This window comes from Manacus candei, unplaced genomic scaffold (assembly GCF_025592945.1).
Source record: "Manacus candei isolate 608988 ecotype Guabito, Panama unplaced genomic scaffold, ASM2559294v1 h1tg000034l, whole genome shotgun sequence".
Lineage (NCBI taxonomy): Eukaryota > Metazoa > Chordata > Aves > Passeriformes > Pipridae > Manacus > Manacus candei.
The window spans coordinates 9,433,238-9,458,043 of record NW_026138082.1 but is presented as its reverse complement, the minus strand read 5'-3'; the positions used below and the strand labels follow the sequence as shown (position 1 = coordinate 9,458,043).

Here is a 24,806-nt window from a genome sequence, read left to right as displayed (position 1 = left end):
CTTTTTAAATATACATACATTCAGATATTAAGCCACAACAACTGTGCATAGCAAAACACAGAAGATAAAGGGAAGGTTAGATACTAGAAAAAAGTTCTTCACCCAGAGGGTGGTTGGGTGCTGGAATAGGCTCCCCAGGGAGCATCAAGTCTGATAGAGTTCAAGAAATGTTTAGATGATACTCTCAGGCACATGGTGTGACTCCTGGAGATGGGCTTGTGCAGGGCTAAGAGTTGGACTTGATGATCCTTGTGGGTCCCTTCCAACTCAGTATATTCTTGATTCTGTGAAGCATTTTACAGCATTTTCTTCTCTTCCTCATGTTAACAAAATAGCCTCTCCATTTTCCCCATACTGTTTAACTTTCCATCTCTTCCATTCGGACAAAAGGCTTTCTCTAAATCTACATATCTAAATACTTCCTTGCAGATGATTCATCACTTGCCCAAAAAGTGCCATCAGATCATGTGTCCCACACTACCTCACCTCACAAGATCTCTTCTCAGACACTGTATGAGAAGCTCTTGATCAGAATGTCATATCAAGGGTTTTTCTACTTCATTCTAAATGCAGGTTATTGTAAAAAAGGAGGTAACATTAGAATGAGTTAATTACATGATCATGATAAAAATGCAATCATTACGTGTATTCACAAGGAAGCAGATGATCTTTATTACAGTTACGGCCCTTCCCATGCTGGCCTGGTCTCTACCAATGACAGAGACTAGGTCTGTGGTAATGAGCAGTATATAGCCATTATCTGTCTCAAAACTCAAAGCACATTCTTCCTTGTCTTTTAATATTCAAACATAAATGAAAAATTTGAGTCTCATGATCACTACATGCTCTTGTTTTTCACCAAGTCTCTCCAGTTTTACCCTAACACGTGACATTCAATACACTCGAGGGATTCAGTTGAAAAGGTGATCTAGAAAAGTTGCTTAATTTTAGCTTTTGTCTGTAATATGACTTTTAACATTTTTGTATTTCTGTAGAAAAATGGTACCCAGCAGTCAATCTTCTAAAATTTTTTTGGCATGTAAATAAGGTGTTTGACTTTCATTTGTTTTGAGTTGCTGTTGTTTCTATTCTTTTCCATTTTCTATTTGCTGACATACACTATAGCTATATTTAATATAAATCAATGCATGGTAGAGCTGCTTGATTTTCCTCTGAAGGGCTTACAGGCTTTTTTCATTCAGCTAGATCTTGTGCTTTTCCAGTTTAAACATTCAGATGTCACTCTAAGTAGGAGGGAAGACTGTTGCCCCCAGTTTTCTACGGATTTTCAATTGTAGTAAACTGCCTTTGCGGAAAAGAAGGAAAAAAATCCCAGCACTAGGCTACTTACTAGAAATATTACCTCATGCTTTTCAGTTTGCAAGGTGCTCTGATTAAGAAAAGGTATCTAGACACATTGCAGAGTTGTTCAGTGTTTTATAACTTGTAAAGGTACAGACTTCAAAATACACTCACAGAATTGCTACAATACTAGCCAGTTTACAGTCAGGCACTTACCTTTTTTTTCCTCTAAAATCTGTTCTGCACTTCTCCCTCTAAAAACTGAGGATATCATTTCATTCACAGAATTACTCTGATTGATATATAATTCATATAGTATATATGTGTGTGTCTGTACAGTTTTTTAATACACATGAGGTGCAATTCAAAGGGGCAGACAAAGTAAAGCCATTCCATACATCTACCTATTGAAAACTCAGACTGGCATCATGTATTAAAATTGCAAAACTGAAAAAGTTATCTTGCTGTCTTGCAGTGCTAAGAACATAACATTTTTTCAAGTTTATTTTAATTGTACTGAAACTCTGTAGTTTCTCCTCTGTCACTGCTCTTCCAATACAGATCTACTCTTATTCTTTCTGGGAAAAAAGTACAAAGGAAAAAAGCAGCTTAATTTCTGTTTCCAACATTTCTGTTTTTTCAAAATCTGTTATTTCTGCTTCCAAGTGCTCAGTCATTGTCTCACTGAATTCAGCAAGAAGACAAATGAAATAACTGCAAACAAGTATTTGCTTCAACTTTACCATTTCTGTGCATGCCTTTTTATTATACTGTAATACATGTTAAACCTGGGAAGATAGATATAAAAACATTTAAATCCTCTAGAAATCTGAACTAACTAGACAATACATCTGTACACCTCCTAAGCAGGCTACCTGTGTAAGAACTCTACATTATATATACATAAAATATAGAAGTCTGCCTTAACTAAATCCAACACCTGAAACAACTAGTAAAGAATTGGTCTGACCTAAGAAAGGCTGATCTGACCTGATCTAATTGAAGAAAGGGTAATTCAATGAGTGACAGGGGCCATTTCTCTTCCCTGGAGTTTGAGCTAGCTGAAACTCCTATGAAGAATATTTTATATGAGAACCTTCTTCAGAACTTCAGGTTCTTTACATTTCAATCCTAAGTCTCAGCATATGTCAAGAACTTTTATTTGATGGGAAAGTTGAAGCTGTAAAGAGGTAGGTATTAGATGAGGAAATGAGTTAATCAGATATCCCAGACACTTGTATTTCCTTTGAGGACTGAATTAAATTACTTTTTGATTTTCAATTGCCTGAAGTAAATTGAGTGATGTATGACCTGAATATTTTGTCTCCAGAACCTTACATTTTGCCCTTCTGGATTTAATATGACCATTTAATTCACAAAGCCAGGGTTATCTTTCAAGGAAGGCAAAGGCCCTTTAAAAAAAGCTCAGTATGTATGCACCAATCTTTTTCTAGAAATCAGTTACAGACAAAAAGACGACTTGGAAGTTATGTGAATAAAGGTTTTACTGTTGAGCCACAAAGATTAATTGCATTGTAATCCTGAACGTTTGTTGAAGGAGTGATCTTTCAGGACATTTCTTGAAGGTAACCACTGTTTTAATGTTATCAAATTTCCAATATGTCAGTTGAACACACCTCTAACCCTTTGTTCAAAATCCTTGTTTCTCACTAAAGTTTTTATACAAGTCACCGAAGCAAATGCAATTAATGAAATGGGCAAACATTTTATTAATGGTAAATTTGAAAGCTGTATGCTTAATAACTACGTATTATAGTTATTCTTAAACTCATTACACCAGGTTAGTATATTCTTAGCACAGAATTCACAGCAATTTTCAAAACAAAGTTTTATAATTTCATATCAAAGATACATTCATGAAAAGCTCATGTGAAGAAGCAGTCTGTTAAGAAAAGTGTACTTCTCCTAAAAGTAACAAATTTCTCCTACACCAACTTTATCCTTCTTTCTGGTTTGATTTTTAAAATTTTTTGTATGACACATTGAAGATGCAACACCCTGATCATTACCCTCTTTTCATATTTTTAATCATCCACATACAGTTTGAACAAAGTCCATATAATTCTACTCAGCAGTCCTAAGTAAGCAATACTATTTTTTATTTTGCTCTCAGATCCAGCTGTACATAAATACCTTATGATCCATTTAACAGTGCCAAAATATAACAGAAAAAACTTTGATCTGAATTTCCCAAAATTTCTACTTCATCACCTGGAGAGGTAAGAATGATTTTATTTTTTCTTTCAAATTTAGCCTTCTCTTTCAAACCATCATTGTATCATTACGTAGCAGGTCTGAGAAGTGGTTGAAATGTTTCCATTATATCTAATGGAAATTCTGTAAGGAGAGGTGATTGGGCATGCTTATTTCAACATGACTATAATGTTCCTTTTTTAAGATCCTAAGTTTATAAGATAGTGTTGACCAACTGGACAGATACCATTTCTAGTTTTATGGTCCTTTCATTAGTACTCCAGTTAGACTGCATGGCCATGTGCTGTGTATGAGAATATCTGAAATACCTTTGTGAGTACACAACTGTGCTAACATCTTATTGTTCCTATGAAATATCAGCTTGCTCTGCTATTTGGAGGTCTACATTTTGTCCTGACAAGGGGAAATGCTAAAATAGGGGCGGGGGAGAGGGGTGGTGTTTAAGCAAAGGAACTGTAGTTCCAGAAACACTCAGGAAGCTGCAGAATGTTACAGATTTAACTAGTAAACCTATTAAACTAATTTCTTTTAAAGAAAGGAAGGGTGACAATACCTTAGGAAATCCCATCTTCAAAAAGCAACAAATATAACCAAATGGGGTGAGGTGCAGGGGAGAAATAAAGTACCAAGAACATTGGCTAACTTGTGCTACTCTTGCATTTCTATTTTATTTGCAAACCTATGACATGGCCAATCTGATCTTAGCTGCATCTCACCACTTGATTTCTCCTACCCTTCTGTAAACTGGAGGATTAAGTCTACAACTGATAAACTACTGAAGCTTCAATCAGCTGTGATTGAATTTAATATCAAAAGCACTGTTCAGACAACAACTGTCAGCTGGGCTCTCCTGAAGCCTTTTGCCTATTGGACTCCTTCAGCTTCCCAAAAATCTCTTTCCTTAAAGTCTTCCTCTCCATAATGCATAGACCAAGATAAAAACAATTTCCGTCTGTGTTTTCTTATGGGAAGTCACCCTCATTTATGAACACATTTGAAATACCACTTGATTTTTTTTATCCATTGTGAGCTTCCACCTGGTACTCACCAGCACTGGTTATTTGTTCTGCCATTCATAATTCAATTGGAGAAAATACTGTCTGCTCTTTACACAGATGAATATATTCCCAATAATCAGGCCACCTTAATTTATATTTGATAAAGAGCTTACTCTCTTAGTTTTTACAAAGATAATAAAAAAATAACATCACAAATCTTACCAAATAATTTGTTTTGGTCTTATTTATTGCACAGATTCTTTCCAAAACTTTCTTTCCTTCAGTTCTCCTGTTCTTGTACTACCAAGAGTGCATAGAACTTCAGTCACCTCATCTGCATTTCCACCTATTGCTCCTGCACACAAGGAATACAGTGACTCCCCCCAAGCACACACACCATACTGTACCATGGCAAGCAGCCCATATCCCACAGTTTAACAACCTGTGCAAGAGAACACCGGGGCCCTACACTGAGCAATGCTGAATAATGTATATAATTCTAGACTAAAAAGTGGACACAAAGGACCCACATTTCCTGTGAAATGAGATGAACTTGTAATTATTATTACTATTAAATAATAGTATTCCCCTGGTGAAGCACAAAGGTTAGGAACAGCAACAAATCTTAGCATTTTCAAGTAGTCCAGGAAGTATGATAGAGCCATAGAGAGTACTACAATAGCTCACTTTCAGCTACTGTAATTAAATAAGATTTTAATTACTTGCAATTGTGGGGAAAAAAGTTTCATTCATATTCCACAAATGAAATTTACTGGCAGCTTGCTAAAATATTCAGTTCCCAAAGACATGGGAAACAATTTTAGCAACCTTATTATTGCAAGTGTCAAAGCCTGGTTATTGCATAACGTGGTATTTAACCTTGCTCACGTCCCCGTATGGCAAACTGCAAGACCTTCAACAGGCATAAAAATAAAGTGCTACTGAAGGCATTAATGAACTCTAGCAGCAAAAGAACTGCATTTAGTAATAAAGTTGCAAGATCTCCTTTTAGCCCATCAAAATAAGTTCTTACACAGAAGCAAAGCAAAATCAAATCACACTGAAGTCTATAATTTAGTGTACTAGCAAGTTATGCTGCAAACTAGTAATCAAATAGTCCCAAAAACAAAACAACTATATTCAACTGCTGGTTTTCTTAAGATATCTCATAGACCCTCATAGACATACATGTAGTTGAAGTTCATTGACTCACACCTCCCACACAATGTTTTTTTTTTTTTTTAATAGGAAAGCTATTCTGTTCCGAATTGTTGTATTAAGAAACATTCTGATTTTCTCACTAGAAGAGAAAAACCCACCAAGAGTAAAGCACCAAAAAACCAACTGCCTTCAAGTAAGAACACTAGGTTGTGGACTGCTAAGTATAATTACAAGTCAACCATAATACCTACAGTTTGAAAGTAGCATGCCTTTGATTTGTAAATGAAGTTTGAAATATGCAAACTGGGTTCGAAATGTCTGCCCTGTTACTGACTGCCACACCACAGATAGATGTGAGCCAATGATAAATGCTGGAAGCATTAATAACTAGATGCAAATAATATTTGCTATTCTTGATCTTGGAAAAGGAGTATGTTGACCTATATATGACAGTAGAGAAAAAGCCATAACTTGAAGTTTCTATTTTTTTGCAGTTCTTTTCCAGCTCCCAAAATAGTAGACATATCACTCACAAAACTTTCACGTTGCATGAAGCTGCTGACAAAACTTCCTTAGTAGATACCCAAACTTTCAGAGCTAGGCTCAAAGATGAAAATCAGAACTGTTAAGTTAGCCTTCAAGATTTAAAGTGGCTTATAAAATCAGATATGGTGACTGACCCCTGTAAACAGCTTTCCTTAAGAGCTTTGGCAGGACACAATACTGAAGGTATCTCCACCTTTTTATTCATTCCCTTCTCTATATGCAGTTCCTCAACTCATTAGCATCTTTCTGCAAGAGGAAATAATGAAATGCTCTTCATACTTTGCCTATTTTCCTCTTATCCCAATAAGTGCATGGCTTTCTGCTCCATACCTTGTTCCCACTCTGATCCTGTTTGGCTACATTTACATCACACAGTTGATCAGCAGGTCGAGCCCTGTCCCATGTACCATTTGATTGTTAGCACCTTCTGATCTGGTTTGGGCCTGTGTTGTTCCAGCCAATGTCCAGATATGCTTTAGGACACCATGTAGGCCAAGGACTGCTCCTAGTATGAAGTATGGGCAAGAGTGCCGTTTTGCAGGGAAGGAGTTTAAGAGGGCTGAAGAAGAGGGGGACAGATGACTTAGTCACTCATCCTAATGATGCTGTGGAGTATCTGGGTGTAGAAGTGACAAGTCATCAATTCCAATACTTAACAACTCCCAACCCTTCACTGCTGTGCCATGTGGCTCAGCTCCTGCACCACTTCCCCCCAACAGCAGACCTCTTCATTTGCCTCATTAAGATCCCTCTTCCTATCTCTATTCCCAAGTATGGATTCAGTGAGGTTCAGCCCTTGTGTTGCAGAGACTGATAGCTTTTTCCTCCCCAGTGTGAAGCACAAGTTGGGGGGTGGTACAAAAACTCTTTCAGAAAGCTATGAATGCTCTGTGTATGTGTGCAGATTCTGAAGCAAATGATAAAAAATAAGGGCAGAGAAGCACGTAGCAGTGTGTAGCTGTAGCTAGGAAACAGCCAAGCTCCCTAGAGATCCCATGAAAGACTGGCTCCTTTTTCCTCCGTTCTAATGTGTTGATATACAACCCAGCCCAGTGCAGCCTTGGGCTGTGTGTGAGCACTGCGAAAGGGCATGTGAGCAGCAGCATGCATGGGGAGGTCAGAACAAATCCTTAGCTATATTAATTAGAAGAGCAAAGATAAATCCCCCAGGGAGATGAAGTGCTTTAACAGAAAACAGAGCACACATTCATGGTGCAAGAGCATGGATTTAGCCACTGTAAAGGCCAACTTTTTCCAAAGGTATGTCTAAATCTCTTAAAACATTGACAGAATCAGAAAATGTAACTTAATGCCTGAAGGAACGGCTCAGTTTGGCTGAAAATTCAGCAAGGTGTCAAATACAAAAAATTTCAGCAGTATGAACAGAAAAACAGCTCCAAGCATTGCAACATGGATATCTCAGTTATAAAATCACAGGGCTACCAGCTATAGCTATAACGAAAATACCCTAAGCATGTTATACTCCAAAAGGGGAAACTTCCAAACACATCCACTCACAAGCTTACTAAAATGCACAAGTTTGCTGAGAAAGGTATCATTTACTTTTCTAGAATTTTCCTTCAGGATCAAAACCTATTTTCAGAAATGTAAATAAGAGTAACCCTGACATCCAATTCATTGAATTGTGGGACTGAAATCTAACACATAAAGAGATGATGACATTTCCCATTGTCATCTTTATTCCATAAATGCTTTCATGTGGATAAACTAGTGCCTACTTTACAAAGTGACATTAGGAAACTTTTATGATCAAGTGATGAGAATCTGAGTGTTGGCCAAATAATTCAACATGTACAATGAGTATCTTATAGAGTTTGAAACAGTTCCCTTTATCCAGCTGCATTGACATGGAACACAGAGAAAAGATTCTGCTACAGACTACAGTCACAGCTATTTTTGTAAAGAACAATTTAACATGTAAAATACATAGTTCTAAGAATAAATGGAGAGAAAAGCTAATCCTATTTATGCAAATAAAGCCCAAATATGCCTCTCAAAACCTGATTAAGCAGTCACTGTCCAGGAAATAACCAGAAACATTAAACACAAGTTTATACTATTCACAAGAAATAACCATTAAGGACATGTTAGTGTGTCAGTTTTTAAAAACAAATCACTTTCATGAGACAAAGGTTTCTAAAACAGAAGCATGTAAGAGTGTACAAAACATTAATGCAGAAAATGCTGAGCAATGCCTGATACATGAAAAATGCTTAAACACAAAAGGCCCTCCTGTTCTTTAAACAGTAAGATACAAATACAAAACAGCATTTAAAACCAGAACTTATATTTAAAGTGAAAAACTAAAGAAGAGTGAAAGTTGAGTAGCTTCCGACAGTCCAGTCACTAAACAACTGCACAACCTTTATTGAAGTTAGTGTTGCAGTTATTTATTTTCATTTCCTTTTTCCAGTTTGGGAAAATTAATCTACTCGCTGTTGATGCCAATGTAAAATTCAATCCTATATGATTATGAAGCATTATGAGAATAATTTTGTGAGGTGTCAAACTCAAGACAGCTATTTACAAGAATATCAGGAACAAGATACTGTTATTGATGCATATCAGTATTATCTATGAAGTAGCTTTGGTAAATCTGCTTGATTGCTGCATTGATCAACCAATGCAATACAGGATTTCAAACATTTTGGAAGACTTCATAGCTTAAAAACATGACTGAGAAAAAATAAATGCATTAACAAGAGGAGCTGAAATTGTAGGCAATACCATCCATAAGGTTCCAGTATGACATATAGCAAGATTTATGTACCCACAAAGATTTTTGTGGTAATAACATAAATCACTCTACAACACTACAATATTTCTCCAAGTAGAGCTCAGCTCATCCTTTAAAATGGAATTTGCTATTTTTTATGTTGTTTTGTTCTTAGATTTTTAAACATCTTAATAATGCCAAGCTAATAAGGCAGGAATTTAGTATTATAAAAATTCTTTTAGAAAAAAAAAATTATGCACAAAATAAAGTTAGCATGTCATTTAGGCTTCTGACACTACTCAGAAGCACTGTTTAATATCCTCTATTTACATTACACATGTAAATATAAATGCACACTAAATTACTGCTTATATAAACGATGTAATATCCACTCTTATTAACTCCTTCTTAAAATGATAATTAATTCTGAAGCATGTAAGAGAAGCTAATTAATCCTAGCTTTTGCACTACCTATTAGAAAGAGTACTTTGTTTTCAGAAAGTGTTTCTAACATTACACACATCAACAACAAGAGCTTTTAAGTGCTCTGTACACTATGCCTACAATGCTTTCTTACTTTATTACACAGATCAACAGAGGTACTCTATCAGCTCTCTATACCCAGAAATTACAATAAGTCCTCTGGCCCACAAAAGAATAAAAAGAAAAAAAGACCAAACCCAGGACTTATCAGTTTAACTGATGTTTTTCAGAGGTTCTTGCCTGTTCAGGGCCTTTCTAGAATAAAAGCTTCAATAATGAACTTTGCTCTCAGCTTCATATTTGCCAGTTAATAGAGTGATTTGTACTTGCAGTTGTGAAGACGTGGTGCTTCATAAGACTAAAGCAGCTCAGTTGTGCCAGTAGTTCAGCCTAACTCATGGGATTCAACTTCACTGGAATAGACAAAGGAACCTAAGTAGTATGTATGGGCGTGTAGCTTCCATCAACGCTGTCTCCGTACAATCCTAAACATCTACTGGTCAGATTATGTGACCAATACATCTGTTCTAGAACAAGCAGCAGTCACAAGTATTGAGGCCATGTCGCTGAGAACACAGCTGTGCTGGGCAGGGCACGTCTCAAGGATGAAGGACCACTGCCTCCCTAAGATCCTGCTTTATGGTGAACTTGCCACCGGCTGCTGCAAGAGAGGAGCCCCAAAGAGAAGATACAAGGACTCCCTGAAACAACATCTCAGCCTTGGTCATATTGATCACCATAACTGGTCTACTCTGGCCTCCAGTCGGGAGGTCTGGAGACACACCATCTATAACACTGCTGATGCCTTTGAGAACGCACACAGGATCACTCTTGAGGAGAAAAGACAACGCAGAAAGAATCGTGTCTTGCAGAATTTACCACCTAAGGAGTCTTTCTGCTGTGCCTTTTGCAACCAGACGTGCCTGTCTCATATTGGCCTTTTTAGCCACCAGCGCGCTTGTAACAAATGTGGGTAGAGACCTTTCCCAAATCTTCGTTCGCGAAGCCCAGCCATGATGATGAGCTTTCTCTAAACACAAGACAAATTTGTGGAAGATTTCACAAAGTGAAAATGAACAGTGTTTACATAACAAAAAAATTAATGCTTGAAGTGTCTGGATTCTTCTATCCAAAAAAGTTGAAAAGGCTGTTGTTTACTTTACAATGGTAAATACTCTATTTCCTTTTTCCTTCCTTCAGTCCAGCTTGCTGCCTGCCATCTACCTAAATCTCTTAGATTGAAAAAGAGCATACAAGCAGAACAGTAAGTTTCTTACTTATGTTTCAGCTTTTTGCCTTGCTTTGTCTATCAATGATCTAAATTCTGTAGCCTTGCATCATGCTTTTAATATTAGAATCCAGTCCTCAACTGGTCCCTGGAGACTAAACAGAGCATTAAATGTTAATCAGAACACTACTTACCACATTGAAATCCAAGTTTTTTTCAACCCACTCCTTGGCTTCCTTGAATTCCTCTTTCATTTCCATGATGTACAGTGTATCAAGGGCATCCACTATTGTTGCTCCTTGTATGTTACCTGAAATACACGAAGAGCCATGATTTATTTACTTCCCAACAGAAGACTTTTCAGTTAGATCTAATTAATTTAAATTCATTATAATTTCAAAATCCAAGCTTAATTAATCCAAATAAAAATTGGGTGTATAAGCATTCAAGTGGTAACTAGTAATTCACAGCTTTAACTTTGATTCTCATGCCACAACACAACATCATAATATTTTTCTTCCACTAATGAAGTTTTGAAGAGCGGTTCTGATGCACTGCACTTTCAGCCATAATTTTGCATTTTTAAACACTGATGGAACAGTTCAATGTAAAGTAAAATTAATAAAATAACTTAATAAATCTCAATAATGCAGAAATTACTGATTTTCCAGTTTGGAGTGAAAAAAAATCAGTTACATTTTTTGTTTTTATTCTCAGTAATATACATAAAACTTTAAGAAGCTGGTAAGTACTGATCACATTTCAGTTAAGAAAGCCCTTTAAGAAGTATCCTCTCTGAAAAACAATTTTTCTGATACTGTGCACCGCCATGTAACCTGCACAATATAGAACTGGGGGAGGCAAAGGGCAAACTTGCACAGCTGGATTTCTCAGCTGAGGAGAGACCGAAAGACACTGGTTTTCTAAGCAAGTTCTGGTGTTTGCATAAGTGGCATCCTTCTATCTCTGGTATGGAGATGGCCAAGAGCTAGCCTTCACCTAACACTGCAAGATGAAATATCATCAGTATGTTATGGGATGGATTAAATGTTCATGATCTTGTAGTGAAAGGTTAATGTGGAGGGTGGGGGAGAAAATACACTCAAACTACTTTCCCACTGGTTCCTTCAAATTTATGATGATCATTTCAAATCACCACTTTTGTCTAAGCAGAGTTTCAGTTCCTATTTACTCAACAGTGTCAAAAATTCAATTTCAACCACTCTACTAAAATTTATATTTATGAACTTGGCTCCTGCAGCTTTTATTATGAATGGAAACCATTGTTATGATATACTTTAGAGAGGACTCTGATACAGAAGCAAACATTCAGAATTACAAAATAATTTAGGTTGCAAGCAACAGAGAAAATAATTAGGTCCAATTCCTCTCCTTCACAGCAGGGTTAATGAATAACAAGACAGTAGCTACAATTAACTTTAAAGAACTTGATTATCATCTTGTCTCTTGAAATACTGGATGAAAAAGTAAACTTAATTTTATAAACTTATCAAATATCATAATTCAATTTTTCATATTTAAGAAAGTAATCTAATATTTCAGTCAATTCTTGTGTTTACTGCCATCATGAGTTTCTGCTTCCACATGAAACAGTGAGGTGATTGGACAGCTCCATATAGCAGGACTGACATCACTTTCTTAACTTAAGCTTCCACATAGAAAATAATTTTCCATTTCTACCATACTAAACAAAATAATACTTAAGATTATTGTAACAGTTACTTGCTACATTTAACAGAATCAGATGCTTTCTGTATTTTAGCAGCTGCTTATACCATCCCTTTTGGAATATCACTTTCCTACTTTGAAGGAATTAATCTATATGTTTTCCTCCAGATATTCCACTAATAAAACTGGAGCATACTTTGGTAAGAACAACATCATATCTCCCCAGAGCTCAGTTGGAGCTTGGCTGCCCTTCTCTCATATTAAAGGAAAAGTATTCCTTTAAACTTGGCTAAGCAACTTAAATTTTTCCTGAGTTCATGAGAAAGCGAGAGTGACTGTGAAAAACTGCTGGAGGACATCTGCTCCACAACAAAAACAACTCCTAGAGAACTTTTACATCTGAGCTCTACTTATGGAAAAATCATCTGTAACCTGATTTGCTTGAGTGGATTGCGATAGGTGCACCGTGCAATGACATTCGCTGTGTTAATCCTCTTGTAATACAGCTAACACCACCACTAAACAGTTGAGCTTTCAATTTTGAGGATTAGTGCTTGAGCTGCAACTCACTACTAAGTCAGAAAAAAAGGAGGAGAAAATAAGGAGAAACCTTATTGAGAAATTACCCTTGGAGTCACCCCTTACTATGATTTCCACCCACTCCCCCTGAATCTGGCCTATATGGCCTGCCTAGAGCACAGACCTCTCCTTGCAGGCAGGCAAACAGATAATGCTAGAATCTCAAGTACATCTTTATTTAAAATAACTTTTGCTGTTATTCTGAAAGCTCCAGAAAACAGAAAAAAACAATTAATGTGACAATTAGTCAAGTTTGTCTCAAACAGCTGTACTTCAAAATTCTTGATAAAAGACAAAAGAACACAGAATGAATTTTTAAAGTGTCGGTTTAGAGGCCAGAATTGTGACTTGTGAATATTTGCAGTTTACACTAAGTCAGCCAACAGCATAATCTAAACATAAGAGTATTATGGAAATTGTGATGCTGAACATTAATAACCAGTCAAACGGGTAGGGGGGAAGGAATGCAAAGAAGTTAAATGAACATTTCTTATTATACAATAAGATCAAATACATCACAAGCCTATATAAGTGATGTTTCTCAAAGCACAGCGCATAAATTATTAAATATAGTTATCATTCCTATTAGTTCCTGTACAACATTCCCAAGGAATTACATGGCAGTCTACAAGAGGCAAAGTTTGTTGCTAGGCAATTACAGTACACACTCACATGACACTGAATATTTGGACAGGAGGACTGTTTTGCTATACACCTACAGTACTGATTATAAATTTGACAAATGGTGAGCACTGCATTACAGAAAGTGCCAGCAAAGTTGTGGTCACCATGGTAGAATTTCACAGTTGCCCTAGGCAGGAAGAAGATATCACAAACAAGACCTGGAGCAAATTCATACACCTCAGGTAAATACACGTCTTGCAGATAATACCAAAAAAAGGTATACTCAAGGTAGAGAAAACAAACTTGAAACTCATAAAACATGAGCTCAAAGTGAGTAATTTAGATGATAAAAGAGATAACCAGATGTACAAGCGTACCAAAGTGAAACATTTTCAGTCTCTACCAAAACCTCCAGACCAAGAACTCATATATGCTCCATTTTACTTCTTTTGTTAAACCTTTGCTGTGCTCTCTCCTCTTTACTAACAGTATCATTTACGCCATGTGTGTGATTAATAGAAAACACATAAACTAGTCTACAACCTAGTTAACCAAAGACAATGCAAAAAAAAACATCAGTCAAAATGAAACTTCCAGTGGACTATCTAGAAACACCTACAGAGATTCTTTTCCAGTTTAACACTTAAAATCTTAAGCAGTGATCTGGAAGAAAACAAAAAGAACATATTGCTAACAAGATTTGTGGACTATTAACCAAGATGGCTTATCACTCAGCATTTTAGAATAGTGTGATATGAAGCACTGAGCAGTCTAGATCTGCTCTAGTAATGCAGAGTTGGTCCATTTAAATAGTATGCTTTTTAATATCTAACAATGCAAAGGTGTGTGCATGCAAATAAAAAAAGAGTTTACATTAGCAAATTGAGTAGCATCTCAGGGGTGGGCAGGAATAGCAGAATAAAAAAAATTATCAGAGGATGAATAACTTTTTATGAGTTTCCAGGGTGACATTGCAGAGAGAACTGCTGTGGATGTGAATGACAACCTTATTAGCACAGCTCTGTGTCTGAGCTTATGTGGCCATATGGTTTAAGAACCACAGCTGGCTTATAGCCAAACACTTTGGAGAGTGTGACAAAAATAAGTTTTTATTTGTCTAGCCTAGGCTTTTGGACATGGTTTATATTTTGGCCAGAAGAGTCCAAAACAGAATAGTGCCAGCATGTCAGAATCAATGCATACTGCTGCACTTAATAGTTTGTTTACAATTTTCCTCCTATCCCTTTTATACCAAGATTGGTTCTCCAGAAGATGCACATTCCTCTTCAGTAAATAAATTTTGAGATACATATACATCTATATATACACACACACACATTTATATATATGCATGAAACAGATGCGTATATATATATATGTTTGAAATAGATGAAGATTTGTGATCTGCAAGGATATCATACAGAACATAACAGGAAAGTTTCAGACATGTTCTAATACACTCTCTGTAAGAGGATGGAAGCCAGGCCCCTTACTCTTCTCAAGTTCTACTGTTTTTCTTTTGCTGACTCTGTGTCATATTTTGAATGGAAGGAAACTGTGACAAAACACATGACAAAAATGGAAGATAAGGAAAGATGAACTATGAAGTGGCCTGAGGTCATGCTATACATCAGGTCCCTGACCTACAATAGTTCACCTTCCAACAGGCATCATAAGCTAGGAGTTTTTATTCTTGCATGACTGTAGAAGACAGATAGAAAAGACAAGTAGAATGCTGATTTTTTCTTCCAGAAAAACAGTATGAAAATTAATATAGGACATTAATATTTGTAATTTTTTAATGTGACAGAAATTCAAGCAAATACAAAAAATAACAGCTAACCCTTCATATAAAGTGAAAATGTTCCAAGAAGTTTCCTCTATTATTGTCAGAAGAACTGCTCTTTAGGGCTATTTTGTATTTCTATGGAAAAGAAAATTTTATACATAGTTGTACTTGAATTACACTCAGCTCCACCCTGTTCTTATACTCTTCACTATTTTCAGCCAGTGAGGTAAACTTTTTTTGTCACCTTCCAGTTATTCTAAGTTGGAGAAGCTCAGTCAAAATAGATGTATACTATACAGTCTCTTTCCAGTCTGCCATTTCAGATACAAAATTCCAGCCCAAACCCCAGAAATTAGCTGTCACAACTTTTTTCTTAATCTGGCAGTAATAACACTTTTGATTTTCTTAACATAGTAAGACTATGTTAAGTCATAGTAACATAGTAATGTTACTTTGTAACATTAAACATGCAAATTAAAAAAATCAAGCCTGCATCCAATTCTTTTTCAGCTCTATATGCATATACATTGTACATTACCAAATCCGAACTATATTATTCTCAACATATTCAAGAATACATATAGGTTTGACTAAAGTAACATTTTGTTTTGAGTTGTAGGTTTCTTGGAGCATTGTTTCAAAAGCTGACTCAGATCTTAAAACAGTGTTTTCCTTTATTTAAAGTTCATTGAAAAGGTTCCTATCCAATATCATTAGCAATTTAAAGTGTCGAGAGTGATTAATTATTAAAGTGTGCTATGCCAAAACATGAAACTCTTACTCAAATACTGGCAAACCCTCAGCAATAATAACATTTCTTATTTCAGTGACTATTACCAGCTGGTAAGAGTGGGAAAAGAAACAATAAGTTCAATTTTTGACAGATCTGGCTTTCCATGTGTAACATGAAACAATACTGTGCTATTTCTAGAACATTCTTCTAATCTCTAGTATTTTATACATTTCTGCATTTGAGAGCCAGCTCTAATATCTTTGTATTTGATAGAGCTTGATTAATTTTTCCTTCATAGCTAATCTCTCTGTTTTCTGTGGAAGCTTTTGGCATCTACCCATGCATGGTACCCATGCAGCTCAGCCACATTTTGTTATGGACTACCTTCTTTTGTTTGAACATGCCTCCCAGTGATTTGGTATTTCCACTCCTTACAAAGGGTATCATTCCCCACAAGGAACAATAAATCCTTTTTCATCCCACCTATGCCACTTTTTATGGACTTCCATATGTTGTTCTGGAAAGTTTTCAACCTTTACCACTTACTATGAGTTCAAGTGTTCCACTTCCATGTATTAACTTAGAATTATATCTCCCATTTCACTAAGTGCCAGTTAAAATTAGGAATGTTAGTTCTCATTTGCTAAGTGCAGTTATCATCTGTTGGGAAATCCTTCTGGGTTTGTGGAACTGCTTGCAGTTTGCCTTATTTGCACTGTCAAACTTCACTCTGGTCATTCGATTTTTCAGTACTGTGAAATTAAATTAGTTAAATTTGAGAGTGTGACCTCAGCAGCTACAGATCCCTGTGAGAGGCTAGAAATAAGTCTGAAAAATGCCTTCTGAAAATCTAAAAAGACAATAAATGCATCTTTGTCAAGCAACTTGATCTCTTCTCACAAATGCTGTGTTGAGTCATTTATCCACATATCTGCTAATGTTATTCTTTACACAAGTTTCTATTAATTTAGTTGAGATAGATGGCAGGCTTACTTCCAAAATTAAGACCACATATCAGAATACAAAATTTCAAGGAATCCAGTAGGAACAGTGAAGATTGGGGTGGGGGGAAGATGTTGAAGCACAATTAATTGTCTAGAGCTACATTAACAAACTTACAGTCTAAAGATACACATTGTTATACATTGCAAGACAGTTTTGAATATAACTTTTGGCAGGCTTTAAAAATCTTCATACATCTCAGTGCTCCATAACAGAAACTACAAAAGAACCACTCCAAATTGGGAGAAGCAGGACTTTGGTTTTGCAGATCGTATTTATTAATGCCTCCCTTTTCCCCTCCAGAAAAGGTCCTTTTTCCCTTGCAGAGACTAATTATACTATGCCCACAAGTTACAATATTATTAAACTGGCAATACTGCACATGAAACACAGTTACAGACAATTAAAAAAGCCCTTCAGTAACAGTCACTTAAGTGCAGAAAACACTTCTAGAAAGAGCTCTTTGTTAGTGCAGCAACACTCATTAGTTTTCAAATTAATACAGAAGGTCTGGAAAGGAATAGCTCCTGGGCTAGGGGCTAGTGGTAGAGTGCTGTGAAAAAAATTGGCAAAATTGTGATTTCACCACTTTCACACTAGGAAGGTAGATTAATAAATGTCTACTTTAGCAATCATTGTTAACAGTAATCTGAAACTTTCAAGGTTAAAGTACTAAAAATTAACAGCATTTACTCAGGGCCTATTTTCTACTGGGTATATTCAGAGAATGATTACTACTCACAGCAGAAGCCATAGCAGTATAGGAGACATGCCCTGTTTTGCTGATGCACAGGTAGGGTGCAAAGAGGTGCTAAGCTATTCCAATTTATTTGATTAACCTAGAAATAGTTGTATGCTTCAGGGAATTTAACTAATAAGAACGACACAGAGACAATAACTAATGATTTTTTGTTTCTGCTTTTTCAAAGGGTTGTTACAACATGGTAAGAGACAATGTGACAAATAAAAAGGAAATAAAAACAGTATATGGATGTGCTGAAAAGACATTGCAATGGTCAGAGGCATGTATGTGGTTTTGGTTTCAAAGAGAAATGTTTCAGTTTACATATGTTTCCGTGTTTCTCTAAAGGTATATTATTCTTAGTGTGAACACATGAGACAACTTCTGCTCATAACATGAATACATCTACACTCTATCAGTCCAAAGACTCTCTCAACTTATCAAATACACCCTCCACACACACTGCTCGCAGATTACCAGCAAGATTGAGGCAGGTCCTTGTCTTCAAAAGTTGTTTTCACGGCCAGGGACTAGGACAAATAAAATGTCGTTTCCAGGTTCAACAAGAAGTTCTCAGCTACAGAATAGCTCTACTACTATTAATTTGTATGGAGTAGTAAAGAAGGGTTCTTTTTCTTCCCCCGAGATCAGAACCACCACTTGTCCCTATCCTTTGTCCCATCAGCATCCCATTGGCCATTTTCCTCTTTTCCTAGCCTAAGTACAGTGTTAGTATAGTTGCCAAATTCATGACGGTACATCTATGTTTAATTACACCTCTCAAAAGCCATCTTATTTTTGTATTTCAGAGGAACACATCATGACTTGCCTTCAAGACACAATCATTGTTATAATCCATCTACAAAATGGCTTATCATTACAGAAAGGAGTGATGCATTTATACTTTCAAAAATAAGCTTCGAAGCAGTATCATTTGAAAACAACTCTCCCCTTCTGTGTCAGGAGAGCTGTACTTGCAACATATGCAACATAAAGCATCACATAGCACTGGAATCTGCCGTTCCTCACAGTGAGGTACTAAAACTCTGTCCCATAACAGACACTCCTATTATATGCAAAGCAACATAACTGCAGCAATTAATTCATAGAAGGAGAGGTGTTTAAAATTAAACAGCTGGATAATGAAATATGTTCTATCTTACTGAGACAATCAGAAACTTGTATTTTTGAAAAATTGAGACCTGGTAGCAAGACACTCATGACAAATTGGAGATAGTTATGACATATGACAGGGAAGTGAAGGTCTTGATTCTGAAGATTATGAGGAAATTCACAGGACACAGAGCTGAACTTATTCTCAAACAATTCAATTCAGAATTACGTTAAAAGTAGTAAACCATTTGTAATCTCTCTCTTCTTTTTTTTTTAATAAGAAACAGAAACAAGGGAGATAAGGAAACTTGTCTGTCCTTTCACAAGGAAAAAAACCAAAATGCAAACTGATCACCCTTTTCTCTTATTGTTTTATGAAAAAGAAGGTATTCTATTTGTCAAATTCAAACATGAAGGTACAGATCAGATCCAATCATCCCAGGAAACTCAGAGAAATGAGATTTTGTTTCTAAAAACAAAAGGAAATTATGGATTTGGGAAAGGGTACTTATGAGACAGACCTGCTTGCAGATACGTTGCTCTTTGGTATTCTGTAAAGTTATTCAGCAGAAAGAGACCTGCTTGCTCATTTTGATTTGTCACCAAGATCAATAAGAGTGAAGATGTTTCTAAGAAAAACTCCTCAGCAATAAGATCTTATACTAAATGACCATGACGAGAAAGTGATCTGCATTTAAACTGACTCTGGCTCTTACTCCTTTAAGTGCACTTCCACAGTGAATTGCGCCTGCAGTGCCTTAAACTGATACAACATCCACAGAAATCCTGCTTAAGAATTTCACAAGTCAATATATCTACAGTTTTTTCTGTGATTCCATGCAATATTATTGAACCTTAGAAATTTTTATACCACTTCTGGTTCTAACTGAAACTACATTAAGTGTTACAATTTTCAGGAAATTATGTGCCATTTTGTTGTCCTCCAAGAAAACAGGATTGCATTAAATAGTTCCTCAAGTGATTTAAACTGCACAAGTCACCTGAAGAAAATAAATAATTTTAGTTAATTTAATAAAACAGAAGGAAACAGAAGCATAACTGAACCCTGAAGTTCTCCCAGAGTATTCCCGTTTCAAGCGCTCAATTCAGGTCTGAGGTCCAATAACTAACTAGATAATAATTACTTTGTAGCAGCTTTGATGTTATCTCGGGTAGACAAGCTGTGCAGCAAGATCAATATAGATGTTGCATTTTCAAAATAATTTCTGTAATCACAACTGCTGTCTCTTAGCAACTTCCAAATATAGTTGAGGATTTGATAAGTGCTCTATTTAGATCGTTTCAGGAAATGTTTCTACTTCAAACTATCTTTTCAAAAAATTCAACAAAGTTAATTCTTGTTAAAATCAAAATTATGTATTGATTTTGTCTCAGTTATAGAAATTTGTTAATTTTTCAGCTTTCTGTTTGGAAAACAGAAGCCATTTGAATACAAAAATTGATGTTAAACAGTTTAATTCTTCATTTTTCTGCAAAACTGATGATGACACTTCAGGGGACTGCTTTCTTACACTTCCTCAGAATGCTGATGCTCTCCAGATATTTATCCAGCCATATGTCCCACACTGGAAAAGTCTTGTCTCTTTACAGTAGATTTCTGCAGTGATTTTTGTGCCTCTCCTACTAGAACTTTTCAGCCCCATATTTGTTCTACACTGATAACAACCTGGCTGTTATTTAGCATTAGCTGTACAACACTTAGAGGAGCAAATAATGGTTATATTAATGAAAGAGAAAGCCTGGTAAGGGAATCTGACTGATATAGATTAAAAAGGTTTTTTTAAGGGATGGAAATAAATTCCTGAAAACTGCAGACAGCTTTGGCCACCTTCAGGACTGTAGAGAGCACTGTTTGCTCCTTGTACAGGATTTCTTTCTTGGAGTTTTTGTTCCCTGCTTATTGAATGTAGCGTCAATGAGTTCCACTCCACATGAAAAGTTTAAGACAGGGCAGTATTTAATGCAACAAAACTATATCTTTATCATGCAGCAATGCCATGCTCCATTGATTCTCATTCAGATAGGAATCTATAAAAGTCACAGAAAGCATCATCCTCATTTACTGTTACTTTTTATACATAACAAAAGCAACAAACATCATGCTGCATGACAGAGAGCAGAAAGAAAACATGTTTATCACCTATAAGCTTTTCAGCTGATTTACTGTTTTATGCTAACGTCACTAAGCACAAAAATACACTCTACTCACCAAATAAATTGCTTGAATGTCCTTGCTTAGATATGGGTTTCAGTTCATTTAATCCCCATGCGTAACGCTTATAATTATCCCAGGCGTGCTTCATCATCTGTAGGGAAACGAAAGCAGGATTATAATGTTGATTTAGGAAGAAGCCACAGCAAATACCAACTTGAGAATATTCTCAGTATTAAACACATTTAATTCAATTCTTAACCAAATTCCTGTTGTATGCACTATAACTATGAAATACTCAGTACAGAATAACAGTGGCACTGTTTTCCAGGGGGCAGTGGGATGGTTACTATAAGAATTCCATGACTGTCCACTTCTACTGTTATCTGCAAGCTTATGGTCAAGACAGTCAAGAAATAATTAGTTTTTTAGGAAGGGAATTCATTGTGTCATATATCAATTCAATTAAGATTTTATTTCCCTTAAGCACACACCTCTGAAACTGAGGGAACTAATATTTTTAAAGAAGCTTTTTTTCTCCTGGAGGAGGAATTTTTAAGGTCAAAATTAAGCTCACAGTAGTTTTCAGATTCTGACAGAGACTTGCTTGCATAAAACTAGCTGGCTCAAGCTCAATATGGCTAATAACAGTAAAATAAAGCTAAAGTGGCTAGACAGAACACCTAGGAAAGATTTCGTGGTAGGTTATTATGATATAATCTTTTTGTTACTATGAATTCCTCTGTAGCTACTTTTGTATGCCATTTTGCACAAATGGTAAAACTTTTACAAATTAAACTCATCACTACAAAAGCATATTTTGCATAAAAAGAGGTGTACCACAAATATATACTGCTTTGGGAAACAGCCTCGGGAGCCCAGAACAGCAGCACTGCAGTAAGAGCAGAGGGCACCCACATCAGAAGCCAGGGTAGTGGGTTGACTCAAGATGACTTCACACTCTTTACCACCACCACCACCACCAGACACACCTGGCCCAAACTGTCCTTTTCCAGGGTGGGCCAGGTGCATTGCCAGGATCCTACCTGTTCCTCCTCAAAGAACAATGTGAGAACAATGCATGCAGCTCTGCAGGCCTGGTGATGAACCACTGCCACTCCAGGGCATCTAACACCTCCCATTACCAACCACCACCCTTAACACCTGCCCAGGAAGAGTTTTCTTTAAAGAAGCAGCACCACAAGCAGCCTGATTTTGCATAACAGAAAAAAAAGATTTTGCCTCCTTTTTGTCCCTCTTGCCCTCTTCCACAAGGCAGAGCAGTGTTGGGAATGCCAGAGGTCATCTTCTAGACAAAAAGTGACAATTTCAGACCTTTTCAGAAATACTGCTTCAGGCTGTCAGCTGACAACACTGCTCTGCCCTTGCTTTCAGACCTCTTCTTGAGGCCATGTGTGTCAAGGATAATTCTGTTAAGTAACAGTTATAATCCTAAATTTAAAAGCAGCAGCCTTGGGACATGCTGATAATAGTAATCCTGCACTTTCTCCTTTCCTCTTTCCTTTGCTCAAATCACAGAGAAATTATGTCAATTAAAAATCTGTATTAAGCCATACTATAATAGATGACAACAGATTTTCTAGAGTACCGCTATACTTATGAGAATAAACATTTCTTTGCTATTTATGGAATCATAAATGCACATCTATCCTGCAGGAAAATTCATCTATGTTAATCTATGCTACAGCCCTTACAGGCCCGGTGTTACAAACGCAAAAATTGGCAACTGCATTTAATATATGAACATTTTCAACCAGAAGGTTAGCCTGGTGTCAGATCTCAGCTGAAAGGCAGCAAGAGGCCCAAGGAAATGGTCTCAGGCCATGGATGGCACCAATATGCTAGATAGCAGGAGCAGTGTCCATTGCTTGACTTCATTGCAGAATGGCTTAGGAGCTCTCCAAGGATGGGGCTTTTTGTCCCAGTGCAGAACTGATAATAGGCAGCCAAGTGGCAGACTTTATTTCTGTGAAGTATTCCCAATTCCTGGCTACAAGAATCAAGACTACATGAAACCAACCATTTGTCCACAGCATATTTTCTATTTCACCAATTGAAATTTCCTGGTAATTTTGTCTATTATATGAGAAAGACTTATTCTGCCCTGCCATCATGTGCCAGACCTCCAAGCTCAGCTTTAAATTCTCAAAGATTTCAGGAGGCTGAATCCTATGCTTTGTAAAAGCTTATTTTCTCATGAAATCATGTCAGAATCTTTTCATTTGTTTAATCTCAATCAGGGACACCACACAAAAGGGCTTTTTTAAAACTAAACTTGTAATTAAGTGGCCTGAATCAAAGTGTCTAATGATGCAGTATTATAACAGAATTAAAATTGCTCAAGACAGTACTGCAGTGATCCTTCCCCTTTTCTGTCCTTTTTCACCTAGCACTTCCATGCTCCTTCTCTTGCATAAGAAATGCAGTGCTCATGTATTTCCATACCAAGTCAGTTCAGGAAACAGAAACTTTTTGTTCTGAGGAAATTTTTGTTCTGAGGATCATTTTTGTCCCATCTGATCCTCAAGTCAGATTTTCCCGAGTATCAGAGTTACCAAGTGTCGTGGTTTGAATTTTGTGTTCCCCCAGAGGCTAAGAAAAGTGGTAGACCCCAAGGGGTGGAAACCCCTTCAAGTTTTGAAGTTCTACCCAATGGGCGCTCCTGCAAAAATGTCAACATCCCACAAGCTCACCAGAAGAGATGAGTTGTAGTTTTGGTTGTTGTTGGAGTGGTGGCCATGTTGTAGAGCCACGAGGAAGGGGCTCCGAGCCCCTTGGGCCCTCTGGGGCCCTCCCAGCCCCTGGCTGGGGGCCTGCGGGGACCTGGAACAGCATAAAGCTGGGCTAGGTGTCTGTAGTTATGCCGGGAGATGTTTTCTCCATGGGCGCAGAGCAGCAGCCGGCACTGGCCGGAGAAACAGTGGCAGAGAGCCAGAGATAAGAACCTGAACTGAAGGAGCAGCAGAAGCAACATGCAGCACCAGAGAAAGGACTCCTGGAAGGAGAGCCGGGAGAAAGAGAGCCAGCAGCCTGAGAGACAGAGTTCTAGGGGTAAAACTGTACCAGCCCCCCAAAACTCCTTTGAGATCCCTCTGAGAAAAGAGGGAGATGGACTCCTACTAAGGAGAAGAGTTTTAGACATGCAGCACCGGAGAGAGAGAGGAGCTGAGAAGCTCAGAGCGTCCCGGAGCTGGACCGGGACGGCCAGATGGAATGCAGGGGGAGTTGACCTTGGCTTCCCCCCCTTGCACTGCTGCCACGGTGGCAGCCTGAGAGACAGGGCACAGAGGCCCTGCAAGAGATACCAGACCGTCACGAAGACCCCCCTGTGTCTTCGTGATATGACGTGGTGATACGACCTTGTCTGGGGTTACGAAGCCCACGGAAGACCCCTCGGTTGGAGGCGATGGGGCCGAGAGAGGCTTGAATACCTCCCTCGTGGATGCTGGCAGAAATCCAGCTATCAGCTGCTGCATGTGGAGAAGACAGACAGACTGTTGCCTCAGAAGATGCTGCTGTTCAGGACTGGAAGGGATCTGTCCTTCTTTCCCTCCTGGACTTTTATTTGGAGGGGAGAAGAGATCTGATCCACTGTAAATACTATATGTCATGGTAGAGATAGTTGTGATCGTGTGTATAATGTGATATGGT

The 24,806-nt window shown here is 37.3% G+C and overlaps 1 protein-coding gene across 1 annotated transcript in view; it reads right to left on the bottom strand.

Moving 5' to 3' along the window:
- MAN1A1 (mannosidase alpha class 1A member 1) overlaps positions 1 to 24,806 on the bottom strand; it is a 141,884-nt gene that overhangs the window by 83,667 nt on the left and 33,411 nt on the right. The window contains exons 2-3 of the mRNA XM_051792180.1: positions 21,192 to 21,288; positions 10,885 to 11,000 (exon numbers count right to left, since the gene is read on the bottom strand). Of these exons, the coding sequence (XP_051648140.1) occupies positions 10,885 to 11,000; positions 21,192 to 21,288 (213 nt within the window). The remainder of the gene's footprint in view (positions 1 to 10,884; positions 11,001 to 21,191; positions 21,289 to 24,806) is intronic.